The following is an 18,489-nucleotide window of genomic DNA, read 5'->3' as shown; positions in this document are numbered from 1 at the left end:
CATAAATCACCACATTATCAATAGTGTATTGGCAAATAGATTATTGATTACTGTGCAGGTGTAAACAGAGAAATATGCTGGCATGCTACACAGGTTGTTACCACTGTTATTTTCAATGAAATTCTATGACACGTACAATCCAGAAAACCACCAAGCTTTATTATTTACTGTAATATCCAGCATGATTTTATGTGATTGTGATGAATAAAAATATGTAAAAAATAGCATTTTGAGTTGCTACAGGTTTTGTTGAGTCATTATGCTTGATTAAAAAAAGGCTTTTAAAAAACACACACACAGCCCAAATGATCCTATGTACAATGTAAACAATAAGTCTTACACATTTCAAATCAAAGTTCATCAAAGATATTGGTTAAACAGACGAGTGGTCTGAGCAGCACTTCGACACGCTGTGCCTCTGAGCGGTGCCGGGGCGGCTTTGGATTAGTGGCATTCTGGGAACTGATGGGACTTGTGCTCTGTTGCGCGACAGCTGATGTCGAACTAATTAACACACTGCGGTTCAAAGTGGCTGATGGTATGACGTGCTGAGTGAATAAACTTTTAAGAGGATACGAAAGCAATTATGAAAAAAATTCCCTTCAACCGAATGGACCTGGAGGATGAATGACACGTCAATTACCAATCAATCACAACAAGTAAATTGCTTTTGCTTTCAGGAATGCAGTTTGTTGATCAACTGTGGTTCCAGTTTGCAATTAATTTGGCATGAGCAGAAGGTCATTTCGGCTTTCAAATTGCTGCTGACCTTCTCAAACGGGTATGGCCATTGGTTAATTCAGATTTATTGGTGTTTGGACCATCTCAATAATGCACCACTTGCTGCCTAAAGCTGTTGTGAAATATTCTGCTCAATGACTTTGTTTTGTTTACATTTACTTGCAATGTATTTCTTCTGGGAAATACTGTATGTATGATATGTGATATTAACAGCATATTGGCTTTGAATAATCATCCTGGCCAGATCCTAAAATATTTAATTATAAAGTAATTATTTTATTATAAATATAATAATTTATTAGCCACTTTGCAACATATAACCGATAACTTGTTCAAAGTGAGCAGCAACATATCAGATCATATGCTACTGTATCTTTTTGTTACAAAACATGAAATCTTTTACTAGCAGGATGTTACGCAGCTGTCATTTACTGCCCTCTACTGGAAGCTTTACACTCACCCTTTTCTTGCTTTTTCCAACACCCGTCACCTGAGTAAGTGAGGTAAGAGTAACCACAATTAACTAAACCTGATGTAATCTATCCGGTTTTGAACAATACATGAATAACTTGTTCATACACGTATAGAGACAAACAGACAAACGGCCACAGGAATAAACCAAAGACGCATGACTGAGTCTTCCCATTGATGTCTGCCTGCAGGAAAATGAATGAGTTCTATTGGGAGGGGAACACGTCTCGGGTGTCCACCAACAGACGAGAGGTCCGTTTACAGAAGAAATGCCACTTGCATGTACTCTAATGACGAGGGTGAGTCGCCTCGGCGGATCTTAACTGCAAAGATACCACAGGCTTGAGCGCTGTTAAATCCATCCATCCATCCATTGTCAGACCGCTTATCCTGCACACAGGGTCGCGGGGGGGCTGGAGTCCATCCCAGCCAACTTCGGGCGATAGACAGGGTACATCCTGGATTGGTCGCCAGCCAATCGCAGGGCAACACAGAGACACACAACCATTCACACTCACATTCACACAACTACGGGCAATTTTTAAAGTCCCCAATTAACCTGATCCCCAGAGCATGTCTTTGGACTGTGGGAGGAAGCCGGAGAACCCGGAGAGAACCCACGCAGACACGGGGAGAACATGCAGACTCCACACAGAAAGGCCACTGGGCGGAATCGAACCCAGGACCTTCTTGCTGTGAGGCGACAGTGCTAACCACCACGCCACCGTGCCGCCCTTGCGCTGTTAAATAATCCTATTTAATAACTTTATTAAACACGACACGCCAATTTCTTCCGTCTTGCGCGTCTACTCTTACATTTACGGTATGTTTCCAGTTCGTCGAGTCGTGACTACGGAAACCGCGAATTTTGCCTCGCAGCGAGAAAGCTTTTCAAAAATAGATGCTGTGTTATTAGTCGTAACACACATTTAAGAGATTTGGGATTTTATAGGCAACTGAAAAAAACTTGCGCTTATTCAACACACAAACACTTGTGTACATTACGGTACAGAACTTGTGTTTACACGAGGCCTTACCAAAGTTTGGAGCAATATTCAGCCAATATGTCATGTTCCACAACCTCAAATATGCTGAATCTCGCCCTGTTTGAAGGAAGTGCGTACGACTTCCCCTAAACTTCTCACTACGGCTTATCCTCTTGCCTGAAACAGTTAAATTATACTGAGTCGCTACGCTTTGTGAAGTGAAACCGGAGTTTCCAGTTCCTCGTATCCGTATCTGCGCTGTGCATGTAGACTGCTGTGCTCACGGGCGGAAGAGACTGTGGGGCTGGACTGAAGAGCCTTTGTGAATCGTAATTTGTTAAAAGCTACCTCTGGTAAGACATATTAATTACATTAATGTTCTTGCTGTTGTGCTGGAAATGCAAAACATGTATGTGGGTCCAAGGCTCGTGCAGATTTGAATCTCTCTCTTGTCTTTAAAAGGTTTTTGAAAGAATGCATGCCACACGCTCCCTCCTCTCCCTTGTGGTGATCATAACATGCGATTTGATGACGGAAAAGCACAATTGCCTGGCCTCCCAGAAGAAGACCTCTTGCAGCGTGCAAGATGGCAGAGCTGACTGCAGCCACCTCAGCCTCACCGCGGTGCCTCGTGACCTTCCCAAAGGCATCACCAGCCTGGATGTGTCTCACAACAGACTGAAGACCATCCCCCCCGCGTCACTCGCCCTGTACCCAGGCCTCCGCCACCTCAACGTCAGCTACAACAGTATCACCAGGCTGGAGCGGGGTCTGTGCCAGACGCTGCCTCTGCTGCAGACACTGAACATGGAGCACAATGTGGTGCACGTGCTGGAGATGGAGGACGTGAGCCACTGCACCAATTTAACACAATTGGTTATGGCTAGTAATAAGCTACAGCTTCATGGGGCGCCCTTCTCTGCGCTACAGGTATTGATAGACCGATGAGCGGGATCAGTAATTGCTACAGCTCATTCTCCTCACAGCGGTTTGATATGTTGCATTGAATTAAATGTCACCTCATTTTTGTCGTCATTCCGCTTGCATCATTCACAGAGCCTCAGAGTCCTTGATGTGTCCAAAAACAAACTGCAGTCAGCCAGCCTCGGCTCTCAGCCTCAGCTGCCCGGCCTTGTGAGCCTCAACCTGGCATTCAGTTACTTCACTACACTGAAGAAAGACGACTTCTCGTATCTTAGTCATTCGTCCTTCCTGCGGGTCCTCAACATATCATCCGTGCCGCTGAAAACGGTATGAAACTTACCCAGAAATGGGAAATGAAATGGTTTTGTTGGAAATGGAGCCAATTGGCTTTCAGTTATTGGTTTCGTTTCCCCTTTTTCTCACCGCAGGACCTCTGTGTTTTGTGTTTTTGTTGCAGTTGGAGCCTGGCTGCTTTAAGCCCATTTCTGGCCTACGTACTTTGATCATGGATGGAAGTCAAATGGGCACGAATGTTATTTCTAAACTCTGTTCGGAGTTGGCGGTGACGGCCATCGATGCCTTGTCTCTTCAGAAGACGAAGCTGATCACACTCCCGAAGGCAGCCTTTGCAGGGCTACAGAAGACAAACATAACCTTTCTGGATCTGTCCCGTAACACAATGGGCAAAATTGAAGGCGGTGCATTCAGCTCGCTGTCTAGACTTCAGACTCTAATCTTGTCGGACAACAACATCACACGCCTGAGCAATGACACATTTCAGGGGCTCAATAGTTTGAAAACACTCCAATTGACAAAAGCCCTGGTGAAAAGTCACCGCATCCCGATTATCGAGGATTTCTCCTTCCAACCACTGGGTGCCCTTGAGAGTTTGATACTGCAGAGAACTGTCGTTCATGAAATTACCGAGCACACATTTTCAGGCTTGACAAGTCTTCGGGAACTGGATTTGAGCTTCAGTAATTATACATCGCTCAAAATCATCACCAACAAGACGTTCGTCTCACTCGCGGGATCGCCTCTCACAAAGCTGAATCTGACATGGACGGCCATCGCAAAGATTGATCCTGGAAGCTTCTCCGTTTTGAGAAACCTCACCACCCTCGTTCTGGATTTCAACTTTATCAAGCAAGTTCTCACCGGCAGAGAGTTTGAAGGCCTGGACCAGGTCGAAGAGATTCACATGTCAGTTAACCACCAGACGGTCGGTCTGAGCTCCACGTCTTTCGTGAACGTGCCCAACCTGAGGATCCTGACTTTGGGGAGAAGTCTCACAGCCGAAGCGGTGAACGTGGATCCCTCTCCATTCAGTCCGCTGGCCAAACTCACGGTCCTGGATCTCAGCAACAACAACATCGCGAACATCCGTGTGAATATGCTGGAAGGGCTCGTGAACCTCAAAGTGCTGATGCTCCAACATAATAACTTAGCCCGTGTGTGGAAGAGCGGAAACCTAGGCGGTCCGGTGCTGTTTCTCAAAAGCGCAGAGAGGTTGACGACCTTACATATGGACAGTAACGGGCTGGATGAGATCCCGGCAGAGGCTCTCAGTGGGTTGGGCAACCTGCGTGAAATCAGCCTGGCCAACAACCTCCTTAACAATCTGCAGAACTCCATTTTTGACCATCTGAGCTCACTGCGGGTTTTAAATCTACAAAAGAACCTGCTCACAGCTGTGAGGCCACAGGTGTTCCAAGCTCCTTTGCGCAACCTTAGCCTGCTTCTCATGGACAGAAATCCATTTGACTGCACGTGTGAGAGCATGGTGTGGTTCGTGAAATGGTTGAACAGTACAAATGGGACAAGAGTGCCCGGTCTCAGGGACCAGTATCTGTGCAACACCCCGCTGGCTTACTTTAACCGCTCTGTCATGGTCTTCGACACCCTCTCCTGTAAAGATATGACCCCATTTCAGGCTCTTTACATACTGAGCAGCACTGTCGTCATCACCCTGATGGTATCTGCACTTCTGGTGCGGTTCCAAGGCTGGAGGATCCAGTTCTACTGGAACATATTGATCAACCGCGCATTAGGATTCAGCGACGCCGAGGTTGAAGAGGGCAGGGAGTTTGAGTACGATGCTTACGTCATCCACGCGGAGAAAGACGCCAGCTGGGTGGAGAGGAGGATAGCCGCCCTAGAGAATGACATGTGCAGATTTTGTTTGGAGGATCGAGATTCGGTCCCCGGCATGTCAAAGCTCGAATCCATCGTGGACAACATGAGAAAGTCCAGAAAGATCTTGTTCGTCGTCACTGAGACTCTTCTCAGAGATCCCTGGTGTAGGAGGTAAATCTAACTTTGCTTGATTCGTGAAGAATTCTAGATTGTACATAAGTATAATTGAAATTTAGTCATTTAGAATTTAATGACGCGCAGTATTTTATTTGGTCTGGGTTGCAGATTGACTTCTCACAGTTGGCTCTCTGCTCTGCTTCCCTTGTCTCTCTCTCCTTCTCCAGATTTAAAGCCCATCATGCACTTCACCAGGTCATTGAAGCCAGCAGGGACTCTGTGGTTCTGGTCTTCCTGCAGGACGTCCACGACTTCAAGTTGTCTCGCTCCCTCTTCCTCCGTCGGGGCATGCTGCGTTCATGCTGCGTCCTGGACTGGCCCGTCCATAAGGAGAGGGTGCCGGCCTTTCACCAGAAGCTCCTCATAGCACTGGGCATGACAAATCGATTGCAAGAGTGATTGTGCTTCATTTGTAAGAATTAGAAATGAATTGTGTAATAATATTTACCGATATGTTTGATTAATTGCGACCGCTTGCAGCTTGTTTTGCCCTCTGAATATTGCACTCACCGTAGATATGCCCTCAGTTTTATGCATATAAATTGCACCTTAGAATCAACAAGAATGTAAGTGGTAATGAACGAAAGGAGGGGTTTGCCTGCAGACACAGCACAATTACTTATTTGCTTTCTGTGTTTATTTTTCTATATTTATTGTTATACTGTTCAAGTATTGTGAGTTATAAAAATCATCATGTTGTCCAATTTTTCAAACAAATCTCAGTTGAACAGTTACATTTTGAAAATCCCTAATCAGCAATTTACAATACACACTTCTTAACATACTGCATCTAAAATAAAAACTTTCAAATTGTTATGTCTGTTTTTCGAACTCATCGAGTCTCAGGGTCGACACACGCAAGGACGCAAGGAGGTGTGAAAAGGCACGCAAGGGACACGCAAGGGGGTCTTAGGTCTGCGCCGCTCTGAAAACGCAGAAGCATAAACTAGGCTTCAGTGTTGTATTGAAGAGCACACACACACACACACACAGTTCAGAATGGATTAAAGCAGTGATTCTCAACTGGTGGGTCGCGACCTGGGAAAATAAAAATTTGAATTAACAGCTGAGCATAAAGGCCTATATTCTTTCTTAAAATCGTCTCCACAATATCGGAAAGATAATTATGGAATGCTGAAATACAGCAAGTGAAAGTCTACATGAAAGAATGTGAACTCTCGCCAGGCAACCAAACGTCTGGACTCATACATATAAATAAACCCTTCATGCCCTCAGTGTCTGTTGAGATAGTGTCAGAGAGATAATAATTCTACGGGGCCATTAAAAGGCACCACAAACTACATGCCAACATACAATACACAGACAATACATAATAAAAAGTTAAAGGTTAGGTTAGGTTAAATAAAATAAAATCTTATGGGTGAGTTACTGTCTTAACAAAAAACAGTCTAAACTTTTGGCAACAAAAGTTTTTTTTAAAATATTAACTAAGAAAATCATTTTGGATTAAAAAAAACTCAATCATTTATAATGTATTAACATATAAACTAATATTGATCCCAAAATGACCGTTGACGACCATGAATGAAGGTAAAAGGGTAAATAACATCTCCTTGGTTACGTATGTGTTTTTACAACAATAGAACATGTTTTAAAGCACATGGATACGCCTGTTATTCATTACCAGTCTAGTCTTGATCACAGTCAGTGAGATATCGTTAATAATTAAATTATTTATTACATAATCTCTACCAACATGTGCCCTCTTTATCTGTTCATTCAACCTTTTAGACTCATACTTTTCCACTTCCGGTCCCCCACGCGTTCGGGACACGCCCACGGGTTTTGATTGGGCGTTAACAGCAATCATTGTCCAGGTGGATGAACTTTGACCCAGTGAGCTGTAGGGAGGGTTGACTCAGAGGGAAGGCGCGGCTAAGGTTCCTCCTCACAGGTTGACACCTCAATACTGCCATTTAAAACACACACACACACACACAGACATACACCGGGCACACACACACACACACGCCAACATGGCTGTGACGCTCGGCAGCTACTCCGTGTCTTTACTCGGAATAAGCGTTTTCATCGCCACGCTCACCTACCTGACGTACAGGCTGCTCAGCGACTACCTGCACCAGTGGTTCGTGATGAAGCCCATCCCGCAGCCGGCGGGGACGTATCCCTTCATCGGGAACGCGCACCAGTTCAAAACCAACGCAGGCGGTAAGACGTCCGCGAACGCGCCGCCGTCTGCAGCGCGACCCGGTACCTGTGATCCACCTTTGTGATCCAAAGATTCTCTTTCGCCTCTTTTCTTTCTTGTAGATTTCTTTCGACAGATTGAGGATTTAACAGCAGAGTTCAGCGGCGAGCCGCTGTTCAAACTCTGGATCGGACCGGTGCCGTTTCTCATTCTGTTCCACGCGGAAACTGTCGAGGTACAGTGAGTGACAGGTGCACATTTTACAACTAAGGCGCCAACAGCGGGCGTGACTGCTTTAGTCACCGCGCCGTGTCCTGTAAACATGGAAGTATTCTACAACAAAAAAAGGTGTCTCTTCCCGCTGTCTGCGACGTGTGGAGCAACCAAAGTAAACCAAAGTGTTTGCGCAGACTTTGACATTGAACATTGACTAGTGAAGCCTGGTCCCTCCGTACACATGGCCTACTTAGGATGTCACTGCACTTTTACACACTGGGCTGCAGAGCAGGGAAAGCACGAGGCACCAGGTTCACGCACGCATGCTTTACCTGTACCAACTTTGCTTTTTTGCAGGCAATTCTAACCAACACTGTCCACATGGAGAAATCATATTCGTACACCTTCCTCCACCCCTGGCTTGGAAAGGGCCTTCTAACAAGGTTTGTGGAGCTCATCTGATTATCCAAAAATCCAAAGCTTGTCAGTGACCAGCAGAAAAGAGCAAATCATAGTGAAAACGTAGTACTGAAATCCAAGGAAATAAATATGAATGAAAATAATAACAGCCATAAATATGTGTCCTGTACTTCTGAATTTGTTCACATTGAAAAAATAGCGTTATAACATAAGAAGATTGTGTGTATACTTGCAGCCAGAAGGGGGCGCCATAGGATTAAATACGTCATTTTCACATGATTCACAAGCAGAATAATTGGACTGAAGGTGGGGGAAAGGTTGAGGAGTCACCGCAATCAATACAAGCAATACAAGTTCCACCTGCAGGCAGCACAATTCATCTTTTTGCGATCATGAATTTCTACAACAACTTATTTTGTCCTTGAGATCATTTTGTCTTAGTTATTTAGTTAAAGGAAAAACTGAAATGTGTCGTGTAGATCTGTATGGAGCCAGTGGGGTAATGCACGTGTGTGAGGTGATGTTGTGACCGTCCCCCCTCCCCCCCCCCGTAAGACAGAGCATCTCTTACCAAAAGGTCAAGGGTCAAGTCAAACGGTCTCATCTGTGCTCCTCCCGTATTTAATTGTGAGAACGCGGGGCCCCGTCTCGGCCTCGAGTTTATCCGTGAAGTCTTTCTGCTCCTGCTTAGCACCGGGAACAAGTGGCGTCAGCGGCGGAAGATGTTGACCCCCACCTTCCACTTCTCCATCCTGACGGACTTCTTGGACGTGATGAACGAGCAGGCGGCCATCCTGGTGGAGAAGCTGGAGAAGCAGGCGGGGAAGGGCCAATTCGACTGCTTCAGCCACATCACTCTGTGCGCGCTGGACATCATCTGCGGTCAGTGAGGACGACAGATGTTGTTGAGAAATGCCCGAAAAAAACGGGACGAAAAGATGTTCAACTAACAATGTTTCTTCAGAAACCGCAATGGGGAAGAAAATTTACGCCCAGAGTCACTCCGACTCGGAGTACGTTAAGAGCGTCTACAAGTGAGTTGTTTTCGATGTTAATCTCCACCACACGAGGAGATGGTAGAAGAGGGAACATTAACAGGATTGATAGCTCCATGTGTCGGTCTTCGTCCTTAGAATGAGCGACATCGTGAGCCGCAGGCAGAGGACGCCGTGGTTCTGGCCCGACTTCGTGTACAACTGCTTCGGCGAAGGCCGCGAGCACAACGACACGCTCAAGATCCTGCACTCCTTCACTCACAAAGAAAGTGGTGGCTCGGAAAAATCCGTCACGTTTGAAAAAAGCAGCAGCAGGGTCCACATGCGGTTTCAACCTGCGTTTTCCTGCCCCAGGTGATACGAGAAAAAGCGGCGAGCGTTTCCGCCACGGGTTCGGACAGCGACTCCGAAGAGGGCGCCAAGAAAAGGCCGGCCTTCCTGGACATGCTGCTGAAGACCACGTATGACGACGGCAGCAGGATGAGCCACCAGGACATCCAGGAGGAAGTGGACACCTTCATGTTTAGGGTTGGTGCTGATGATCGAATACTGTCGGTGACGAAAACAACAGAGAATCCGCCTGAAATGATTGAGTTAACGCGTTTGTTTCCCCTCCCCCGGCCCCCTGTGTTTGATGACCCTCATGGCAGGGACACGACACGACGGCGGCCTCCATGAACTGGGCCGTGCATCTGCTGGGCTCCCACCCGGAGGCGCACAGCAAAGTGCAACAAGAGCTCCAGGAGGTGTTCGGTAACGGCAGCGCGCCCTCTCCCGCCGCCCCGTCTTTAACTTTTGTGGCGCCATTTGTTTTTCCCGCCCGAAGGCTCCTCGACTCGTCTCGGGTCAGACGCGTTCCTATTGGGGGGATAATGGATGTGAAAGGGGCCTCGCCAAAAAACATAGAGAATAATTGAATCATTATTCACCGCCTGCCTCTTTCTTTCCATGACGTGAGCCAGGCGGCCGCGTGGTGACCGAATGTTTCTGCGTTCTCCGGTTGAGGATCTGATCTTCCTCCTGAAGCAAAGGCGTGTTGGTTTTAACTGTGACCTTGTAGCTTGTTTTGCTTCGTTGGGCCTCACCGTTGAGCTTTCGGGCCTGTCGAAGCGCTTTGTGAACTTGGAGCTTTAAGAAGGTGCTATATAGATTAAGTTGGAAACGATTTGAGGCAAAGACACTCGACCCTTGCCACTTGAACAATGCAGTCGTATTAGTCTCTTATCGCCGGTAAAAGGCGGGGAAAGTAGGCTATAAGTCAAGAATATAAAAAGTAGGATAACAACTTGCTTACGTTCTGTTCTTTATCAGTACTTTGCACGTACGGGTTTAACAGCGTCTCCTGTTCTGCCTGCAAAGGTTCATCCGACCGGCCCGTTAACATGGAGGACCTGAAGAAGCTCAAGTACCTGGAGTGTGTGATCAAGGAGGCGCTGAGGCTGTTTCCCTCAGTGCCGTTCTTTGCCCGCAACATCGGAGAGGACTGCCACATCAGTGAGTTCCAGATGAGTGATGACACTGCAATGAAACATTCATCTGCGGAGTGCAAATCCCCAAAGGCAGTGCTATTTCCTTTATAAGAAGCCACGTCTGTGTTATTCGCACTGGAAAATGGGTTTCTTTGTCACACGGCATCCACTCTGAGGTTGTCAGAGCCGCCTCTCAGCCGGAGTTTCTAGCCAGAGTTCTTATTAAACAAGGGCCTGATCCCTTTTGTTGTTGTTGCAGATCTATTTGCACTTATATTATTAGCATTATTCTGATTGGTCTATCCTGCAAACATATGACAGCAGACGCCCCACCCCCTCCCACTTCATTTCACTTCGCTTTGCTATTAATTGTTTAAGCGACCAAGTAAAACCATAAATCTGAGAATGTGTTGACATGAGAGGTCACCAGCAGTCGGGCGCTTGCTCGCCGTTGGACCTTTTATTGTGGTGATTTCACCTTTTTTTTTGCAGCAAATAACATGTGACTAAAGTGACGATCAAACTAGAAAGATGAGACCAAATTGTGATGTACAATTTGATTTCAGCCTTTAAAAAAAAAAAGATAAACTGCTCTCATCTGTCCGTCAGTATTTCTAATAAAATTAAGGCCGTATATTCATACATACGGTCAGCAATTTCAATAATAAAGGTTTCCGTTGCAGATGGTTTCAAGGTGCCCAAAGGCACCAACGCCATCATCGTGACCTACGCCGTCCACCGGGACCCGCGGTACTTCCCCGAGCCCGAAGAGTTCAGGCCCGAGCGCTTCCTGCCGGAGAATTCTGTGGGAAGGCCTCCGTACGCGTACATCCCCTTCTCCGCCGGACTCCGCAACTGCATCGGTGAGAAAAGGTCAACCGGACCCGCCTCCATGTGCATCTCCCGGTCGCGTCTGTTCTCATTCTCGCCCCCCCCCCCCCCCCGCAGGTCAACGCTTTGCCCTCATGGAGGAGAAGGTGGTCTTGGCGGCCATTCTGCGGAACTTTAACATCGAGGCGTGTCAAAAGCGGGAAGAGCTCCGGCCGGTGGGGGAGCTCATCCTGCGACCGGAGAAAGGCATCTGGGTCAAACTGGAAAAGAGGAAAAGCCAGACTTAATCAAATCAGCACCTGCAGCCGCTCCGCTCCGCAAAAGCTTTTCGCTAATTTAATCATCCTTTTTGGAACTCTGTTTAAAAGCCCATCCTTTCAACTTCGAGTGGGTGTGTAATGGCCTCTTATCGGGGGGGGAGAGAGTGGCCGCTGGGTTTCATTTGAAAATCTTACCATCACAGTCTCTCTCCCGGTATCGGGATTCGACTGTTAGTTTTGGGGCAAACAGGTTTGTGATTTACTAATCTGGCTCAACAACTCTGCACTTGTGTGGCTGTGCCCAAGGAAGGTTGAAACGTAACTGTGGAAATGATATTTCGCTATAAGCGGCTAAGAAGTGACGATAAAAACGCTTAGCAGAGCACATGTGTATCACTTTAAGAAAAGTATCTGGTTGTTATGAAAGTTATTAGTGATTGAAAACATAATTTATCATCGATTTTCTAGGTTCCATGCATTTTAAGAATAAGGGTTACATACAGTGATCCACAGCTTTTACTCATTTGTTTTTTAATGAGTAAGTAATTTTTTTAATTTAAACAAAAACATGCTTGAAATGCATCTAAAGTTGTACTTGTTGAAAGAGCTCATGATGAAGGTGAGATTATACATATTTTGTGGTAATAAAAGCCTGAAGCTTTACTCTTAGTTGCCGCTCTGCATCACTAACAACTGAACGTTACATTTCAAACCCCGTGCTGCATTTCTTTCGTTGCATCACCTCATACGACATCTCATTTGCTCACTGGTGTGTTTGATGGGTCATCGACTTACTGCGGATGGGAAGGATGCGACGGACTCCCTCGGCGAGCAACACGCCTGGTTACCGCTTTGGTCTGGTGCTGATGCAGAAGTCCTTCACGACACGTCATGGAGTCCACATAGCAACCGTGTCCTGTAACAGAACCCACTCAAGCAGCAGCGCTGCCACACTTTAAGGGCCGAGGAGACTGAAACAGATTTCAATCAAGAGTGTAACTTTGAGGGACGGAACTTGTCAGACAACTCTTAACATTGTCAAATTTGGTCTTTAGTACATTTTAATGACTTTTTTTTAGATATAACTCCCCTCTGATGATATGACAATCCATTCAGGTTCATAGTTGCAATAAGCCGAGCTCTTTAGCCACCGAATCCCATTGAGGTCACAGGGATCCATTTGAACAAAGTGGTAATAATAGCATGACACACTTCCAAATGACCCCATCCGTAACGTCACCAGATGATTTAGCCGGCACGGCTGGGAGGGTTATTGCCGAAGACCAGAACAAGAGGTCCGATGATGAATTGAATGCTCTCTCTCCTGAAGTATTGAGCACATCTGTAATCAATGAGAGAGCCTGAGCTCTAACTGGAGAAGGAGTACATTTGTCTGAGGAATCGTAATAAACTGCTTGTGCTAAGAGAACGTTTGCTCACATTTAGTGTCTGCAGTGTGGTGGATTTCAAGAAAGTATGCAGATGGTTTTTGATTCGTAGAGCGTCAATTAAACAATGTTTGTAAAAATGACAGTGTTGATGGAGACAATTAATTACCTGTCATATTCTTTGAGTAAACATTTCCTGTGTTATATCACAGTTGGTTAGTGACTTTATCTACTGAAAGACAAACCCAGCAGACACACTTTGAAATCACAATACAAACATCATGAAAGACCTCAATCGGCCTTTAATGTCGGACGCACAGAAGCCCCTCGGGCTCTGTGATGAAATTGAATGGCACCGCTTGAAAGCACCAAATGATGACGGACTTTCGGAATTGATTTATTTGTTTGGAGTCATGAAGCACCTGCTCTGAGGACTCCGTACCGTCTTGGCGTTGAGGAGAGAAACAGCAGTAGATTAGAAAATGACCGTCATTATCCAGCTGATTCTTCTGTTCGGTGTAGTTCAAACGGATGTCCAGAGAGAGGCAGTGGTGGTGTGTGCGGTCATGAATGTGTGCAAGGAGAAGGCGCCTGTGTCGCGCACTGTCTTCTGTGTGTGTGTGTGTGTATGTGTGTGTGCAGAATGCCTGGCAGCCTCGTGTTGATGTGATTGACAGCTGTATTTAGCACGTGTACAGCCTGTGAGTCTCCGATATTCTGTGTTCTGACACTTGAATGACATAGGAAAGCAATGTGCTGGTTCATTAACACGCGTCCATTCTCAGCACAGCTGCAGCCCGGATGCACGGCGTTCACTGCTGGGGTCTCATTTGATCCCACAGGGAGCAGAATCCATCGGGCACTGATTTACTTACTTACACCAGTGAAATACCACGAGAGACAAACTATGTAAGCAAAAAGAGACCCCCTCCTCCCACCTGCTGGCTGTCGTTTACAAAGATAAGTCTAGGATACACCCACACAGAATGAAATCCTGAGGCCTAATGTTCTCTCGGCCCACGACTCGCGCCGTGTTCGTGTAGGCGGAGCAGCTCAGCCCAATTTGCGCTGCAGCGTGAGAACAAATGGCCTCTGAAAAGCCTTTGAAATTAGTGATGCTTAAAACACCGGTAGAGTCACGGGGGCCAATCAATACCGGTTGGATAACGCATCCGAATGCAACGGCGCCATCAGATGACGTGAGGTGTGAGTGGCTCCAGCAGCAGGGAGGGTGTCCGCCCTGCTGCTGCTGCTGCTGGAGAAACCACGCGGGGGGCCGTGCTGCTGACTGCATGTGCGGATGTGCATGACTTATTTCAAGCTCACTACAATTCGGATTTTCAGCTGACTCGGCGCAGATGGAAAATCATAGCTAAGGGTATTGCAGTCCTGCCAAATAATCCCCTAAATATTTCCTGCTGCTCTTTTAAATACAAGAAAAGGAAGCATGAGTTCAAATTAGGCCATTTAATTCACTGTGTCCTCCAAATCGGGGCATAATTCAGTCTGTGCTTTTAAAGCTCAGTTTCATGTGACAACAAACACCCTATTCATGCAAGTCACAAACTGCGCCTTTAAAACAAGAGGCAAATCCCCTTCAATAAACGATTAAGATCAATTGAAGCTGCAGCTGCCTCGGCACACTGGAAGACGTCGCGGTATTTGCGTCTACGTCTCTCTCCGCGATGTCTCGTGGACCTCGCTGGGACCCACAGAGCAACACCAACGTTGAGGAGGATACGACGTGACAGCATCCCTGGATCCCACTGAGCACCATGCTGGAGCTTCCCTGACACACAGCCATTGGTTGCTTTTAGTCACTCTCCCTCACACATGCCACATGCAAACACACACACGCACACACACACGCACACACACACAGAGCGAAACCACCCACTCGTTTCGAGCCCCTGTCCCTTCTCCGCCAACCTCAATCCATTCTCCCATCAAGCAAATGCCCCTATTAGGGGCCCAACTGGAAAGGGGGATCGTGTCGTCCCATACGTGACGAGGCAGGGGGGGGTGAAGGGGAAAGGGAGACACAAAGGATTAACATGAGAGACGGGAAACAAGGTAACAAGGCGGACTGAGCAGGAGTCTGAGGGGAGGAGAAATCGGAGACGACGAGGAGGAAAGCGATTGCACGAACCAGACGAATGTTGCGCCCCGTCAAAGGAAGGATCGCTCGGGGGGGGTCGAAACAAAACCCGTCCGTCCGCCGTCTTTACCGTCCCTGCAGAAACGCGTGCGAACCATTCAGCGTGCCACTTTGAGGCGGACAGGTGCGTGCTGCTGGAGGCGCCAAGGCCGCACATTCTCCCTTTGAAGTGCGCGAAAACCTAATCTCACAGCTAAATTGTTTAAAATGTGAGTCATGGCACCAATTTCACTACAGTGGGGCTTACCGACTTAGAATGGAGCCACGGCTCAATATATCAGTGCTTAGTCAATGTTGACCCAGGAATAATACTCCTACAGTCCTTTCTCATTAAGCTGAGACTTTCTGGATGTTTCCTGTTAAGTTTCAATCATCAGTAGCCGCGGGTAAACAAAGTTGTAGAATTGGAGTCAAAACTGTTTTTTTTGAAGAAAACGAGAAACTTTTAATGAACAATTGTCCACCTGAATGTCAAGTCTCCAGATTATTATTCTCTCTTTTTTTTTAAGAATCTGCTTATGTAACCAGTAAGTAACCAACGGCGTGCGCTGTAAACCGAAGCACGACGCCATCACCAACACGACACATGAATTCAATGCTCAGAAATGATGTAAACAGAGAGCTGAAACAAAATGGTTTTAATATCCACAGAGATTAGAATAATATGGATGTCATGTTTTTTTTTCTAAAATGGCTAAAACTCACATTTTCAAAGCTTTTTGTTATCCGTTTTTACTTTTTTGATACTCAGAAGTTGTACATAACTTCATATGAAAGAGGATACGTTTTTAATTAATTAGTATAATATTCACATTTTATTTGAAATATGACAATAACTACTGTTGAGGTGTCAATTGAACATTGTCTATTCCTTTTACAGACATTAAAAAATTTGCTCTGCTACTTCCCCACATTTGGGACAAAATCTCAACACACAAGTTAAACATTATTGAGAAAAGAAGAAAGAAGAAGAGAAGAAATAAAAGATGGTCTCGATACCGAATGGACGGCGCTGCATCCAAAACATCCCTGGAATGGAGGCCAGTGTGTGATTGACCATTTTGAAGACGGAGGCGTGTGATAAAAAAGGAGCACAATCATTAGTCGGGCCGGACGTGCACAAGAGAAGCAAAGTCAAAGCCCCGTCAAGGTTGAAGCAGGACTGAATCCTTAGCAGCTCCATATATGAAGAACAAGTAACCAAGTAGAAAGTCCCCCTCCCTCCCCGTCCAACGCATTCTTGTCCAAAAGCTCAACATGTTCTCCAAAGATGGATATTAAATCTTAAGCTCCAGGGTCCCTCTAACCGGTCACTTTGTTATCCTGCCAATCAATTTGTTTTTCTTTAATCACAGAGATTGACAGAGAATAACTGCTTCTATATTAGATCGCCTTCATCCTCAATCCCGTCTGTTGAGCTGCCACAAAGTCTGGACCCAGTTGAGAAGAGGGCTCTTTATTTAAAACATAAATAATTCAATAATATAATGATATTACATCCCAAGTCCCTTAATCCGTTCCACTTCTCTTGTCTGTATTGGAAGGGATCAGCTGGATAGGTAAAACCTGCTCGTAACGGCGATGACGTGTGACGGGTGGAAACGGCCTCAGCAAAACAGCCAAAACTGCTATTTATTCTGGCAGCCGTGTTAGTCCAAATATTAACTGCGCATGAAGTGGAGGCAGATGTGCCCGGTTCATTTGGATTGACGCGCACTATTTGTTGCGTTCTAACCTTCCCCTACCTTACAAAACCAGGGTGACCTTAGCAGAAGCTACACATGACTACACATTAGAAAACGCAATCAATCTCTCCAGTGCTCCGATCGCACTCCCTTTAACGTACAGTTCATTAAACTGAAATATTTTGATTCAAAATCAACAAAAGAAGCGTTATTATTTTCACCGTATGACGGCAGTAGCGTTTATATTCTAAATTATATGCGAGAAAGCGAGTAAGCATGTCCCTAAAATGTCAAATCACTCCTTTAACAACCAGCATGTGGACAATCATATGTTGGTCTTGCACTTAAAAGGTGACTACATGATGGAGGCGTCTATCAAAGCAGCTCCTTTCTGCAAAAAATGGTTTAAAAAAAACAGCAAAAACGTAGCTGCTCCAAAAACTGAAAACTCTTGTTTTGCATTAGAAATGTAGTAAAATGGACTTCATTCCCAGAAGGCTTTCCTACCTCAGGGGACAAAGCGCTTTACAATTTTTGCTTCTTATGCAAAGTGCAAAAAGGGATCCGGGAGCAACGATGGAGCGTGCACGAGCGCCATCTGGCACATTTGAAATAGCTGGCGGAGAAACCAAACACAAGTTTAGCTGCCAGTTATTTTATGTAATTTCATGCTTCAAAATAGGACGCGATGTCAGAAAGAAACATGCCTGCGTTTATTCTGTCCACAATCCGGTACAATACACGGCGCGCGGTGCATATCTGATTTATCCAAATTCATTTTCCCACTAACAGACCCAACGTGCTGATCGTTTCAACCCCCCGTCTCTCCCGCTCATCTCACCTGCAGTTCACCCCCCCCCCCCCCCATTATTCTTTCCCTTGCTTCAAATGCGCCTGCATCATCCTGGATATTGTGTGTGAGCTCATGAATTCACAGGGGGAGACAGACACAGGCGGAGAGGAGGCCAAGGCAAGCTGGTCGGCCATGTTTTTTCCCTTGATGCATGAAGCCGTCTGGAGGCGGGCCTACTTTTCGGCCATGGTTGAAAACAAAATTTGACCATTACTGTGAACACACACACACACACACACACACACACACACACACACACACACACACACACACACACACACACACACACACACACACAGGATCAAACTGATTATGTGTCCCAGTTATGAATATGCTCACAGTGGAAGATTAGGCGAAGACGGGCTTTCACACATCACCGCCGAGATTATCCCGCTGACGTCTCTGACGTCAGAAGAACTTCTGATCTCTGGGGAATTTTTGCGATTCGACGTGACACCGATCAAAACATCAGGGGAGACCGACACTCGCACTCGGATTAGTCCGAAAACTGATTTGACAGTTCCTCTGCACCCGAATGATGCTAATCACACTCGCCAGGATTAATGATTCACTGGACGACGAGGCTGTGTGCTCTCATCAAATGTCTGA

The 18,489-nt window shown here is 46.1% G+C and overlaps 2 protein-coding genes across 5 annotated transcripts; both read left to right on the top strand.

Annotated features, from left to right (window-relative positions):
• Window positions 1-1,215: 1,215 nt before the first annotated feature.
• On the top strand, window positions 1,216-6,248 carry tlr3 (toll-like receptor 3). 4 transcript variants are annotated; one of them, XM_040185430.2, is made up of 7 exons: window positions 1,216-1,244; window positions 1,404-1,511; window positions 2,469-2,551; window positions 2,661-3,128; window positions 3,255-3,449; window positions 3,580-5,429; window positions 5,603-6,248. In XM_040185430.2, the coding sequence occupies exons 4-7, from the start codon at window positions 2,673-2,675 to the stop codon at window positions 5,832-5,834; spliced, it is 2,733 nt and encodes a 910-aa protein (XP_040041364.2). In that variant the 5' UTR covers window positions 1,216-1,244; window positions 1,404-1,511; window positions 2,469-2,551; window positions 2,661-2,672; the 3' UTR covers window positions 5,835-6,248. The 4 variants fall into 4 exon arrangements, with proteins under 4 accessions (XP_040041364.2, XP_077965380.1, XP_077965382.1 ...); XM_078109254.1 differs by lacking the exon at window positions 2,469-2,551 and having other exon boundaries at window positions 1,227-1,244; XM_078109256.1 differs by lacking the exon at window positions 1,216-1,244 and having other exon boundaries at window positions 1,349-1,511; window positions 2,385-2,551.
• Window positions 6,249-6,823: 575 nt separating this feature from the next.
• Window positions 6,824-12,459, top strand: cyp4v2a (cytochrome P450, family 4, subfamily V, member 2a). Its single transcript, XM_078109257.1, has 11 exons — window positions 6,824-7,625; window positions 7,728-7,840; window positions 8,179-8,264; window positions 8,933-9,123; window positions 9,206-9,275; window positions 9,375-9,502; window positions 9,592-9,764; window positions 9,887-9,989; window positions 10,596-10,730; window positions 11,389-11,568; window positions 11,654-12,459. Exons 1-11 carry the CDS (start codon window positions 7,433-7,435, stop codon window positions 11,821-11,823), a joined length of 1,542 nt encoding a protein of 513 aa, XP_077965383.1. The 5' UTR covers window positions 6,824-7,432; the 3' UTR covers window positions 11,824-12,459.
• The last annotated feature ends 6,030 nt before the right edge of the window (window positions 12,460-18,489 follow it).

This window comes from Gasterosteus aculeatus, chromosome 9 (assembly GCF_964276395.1).
Source record: "Gasterosteus aculeatus chromosome 9, fGasAcu3.hap1.1, whole genome shotgun sequence".
NCBI lineage: Eukaryota > Metazoa > Chordata > Actinopteri > Perciformes > Gasterosteidae > Gasterosteus > Gasterosteus aculeatus.
Note: the sequence above shows the minus strand (reverse complement) of the source record. Positions and strands in the feature narration are given on the sequence as shown.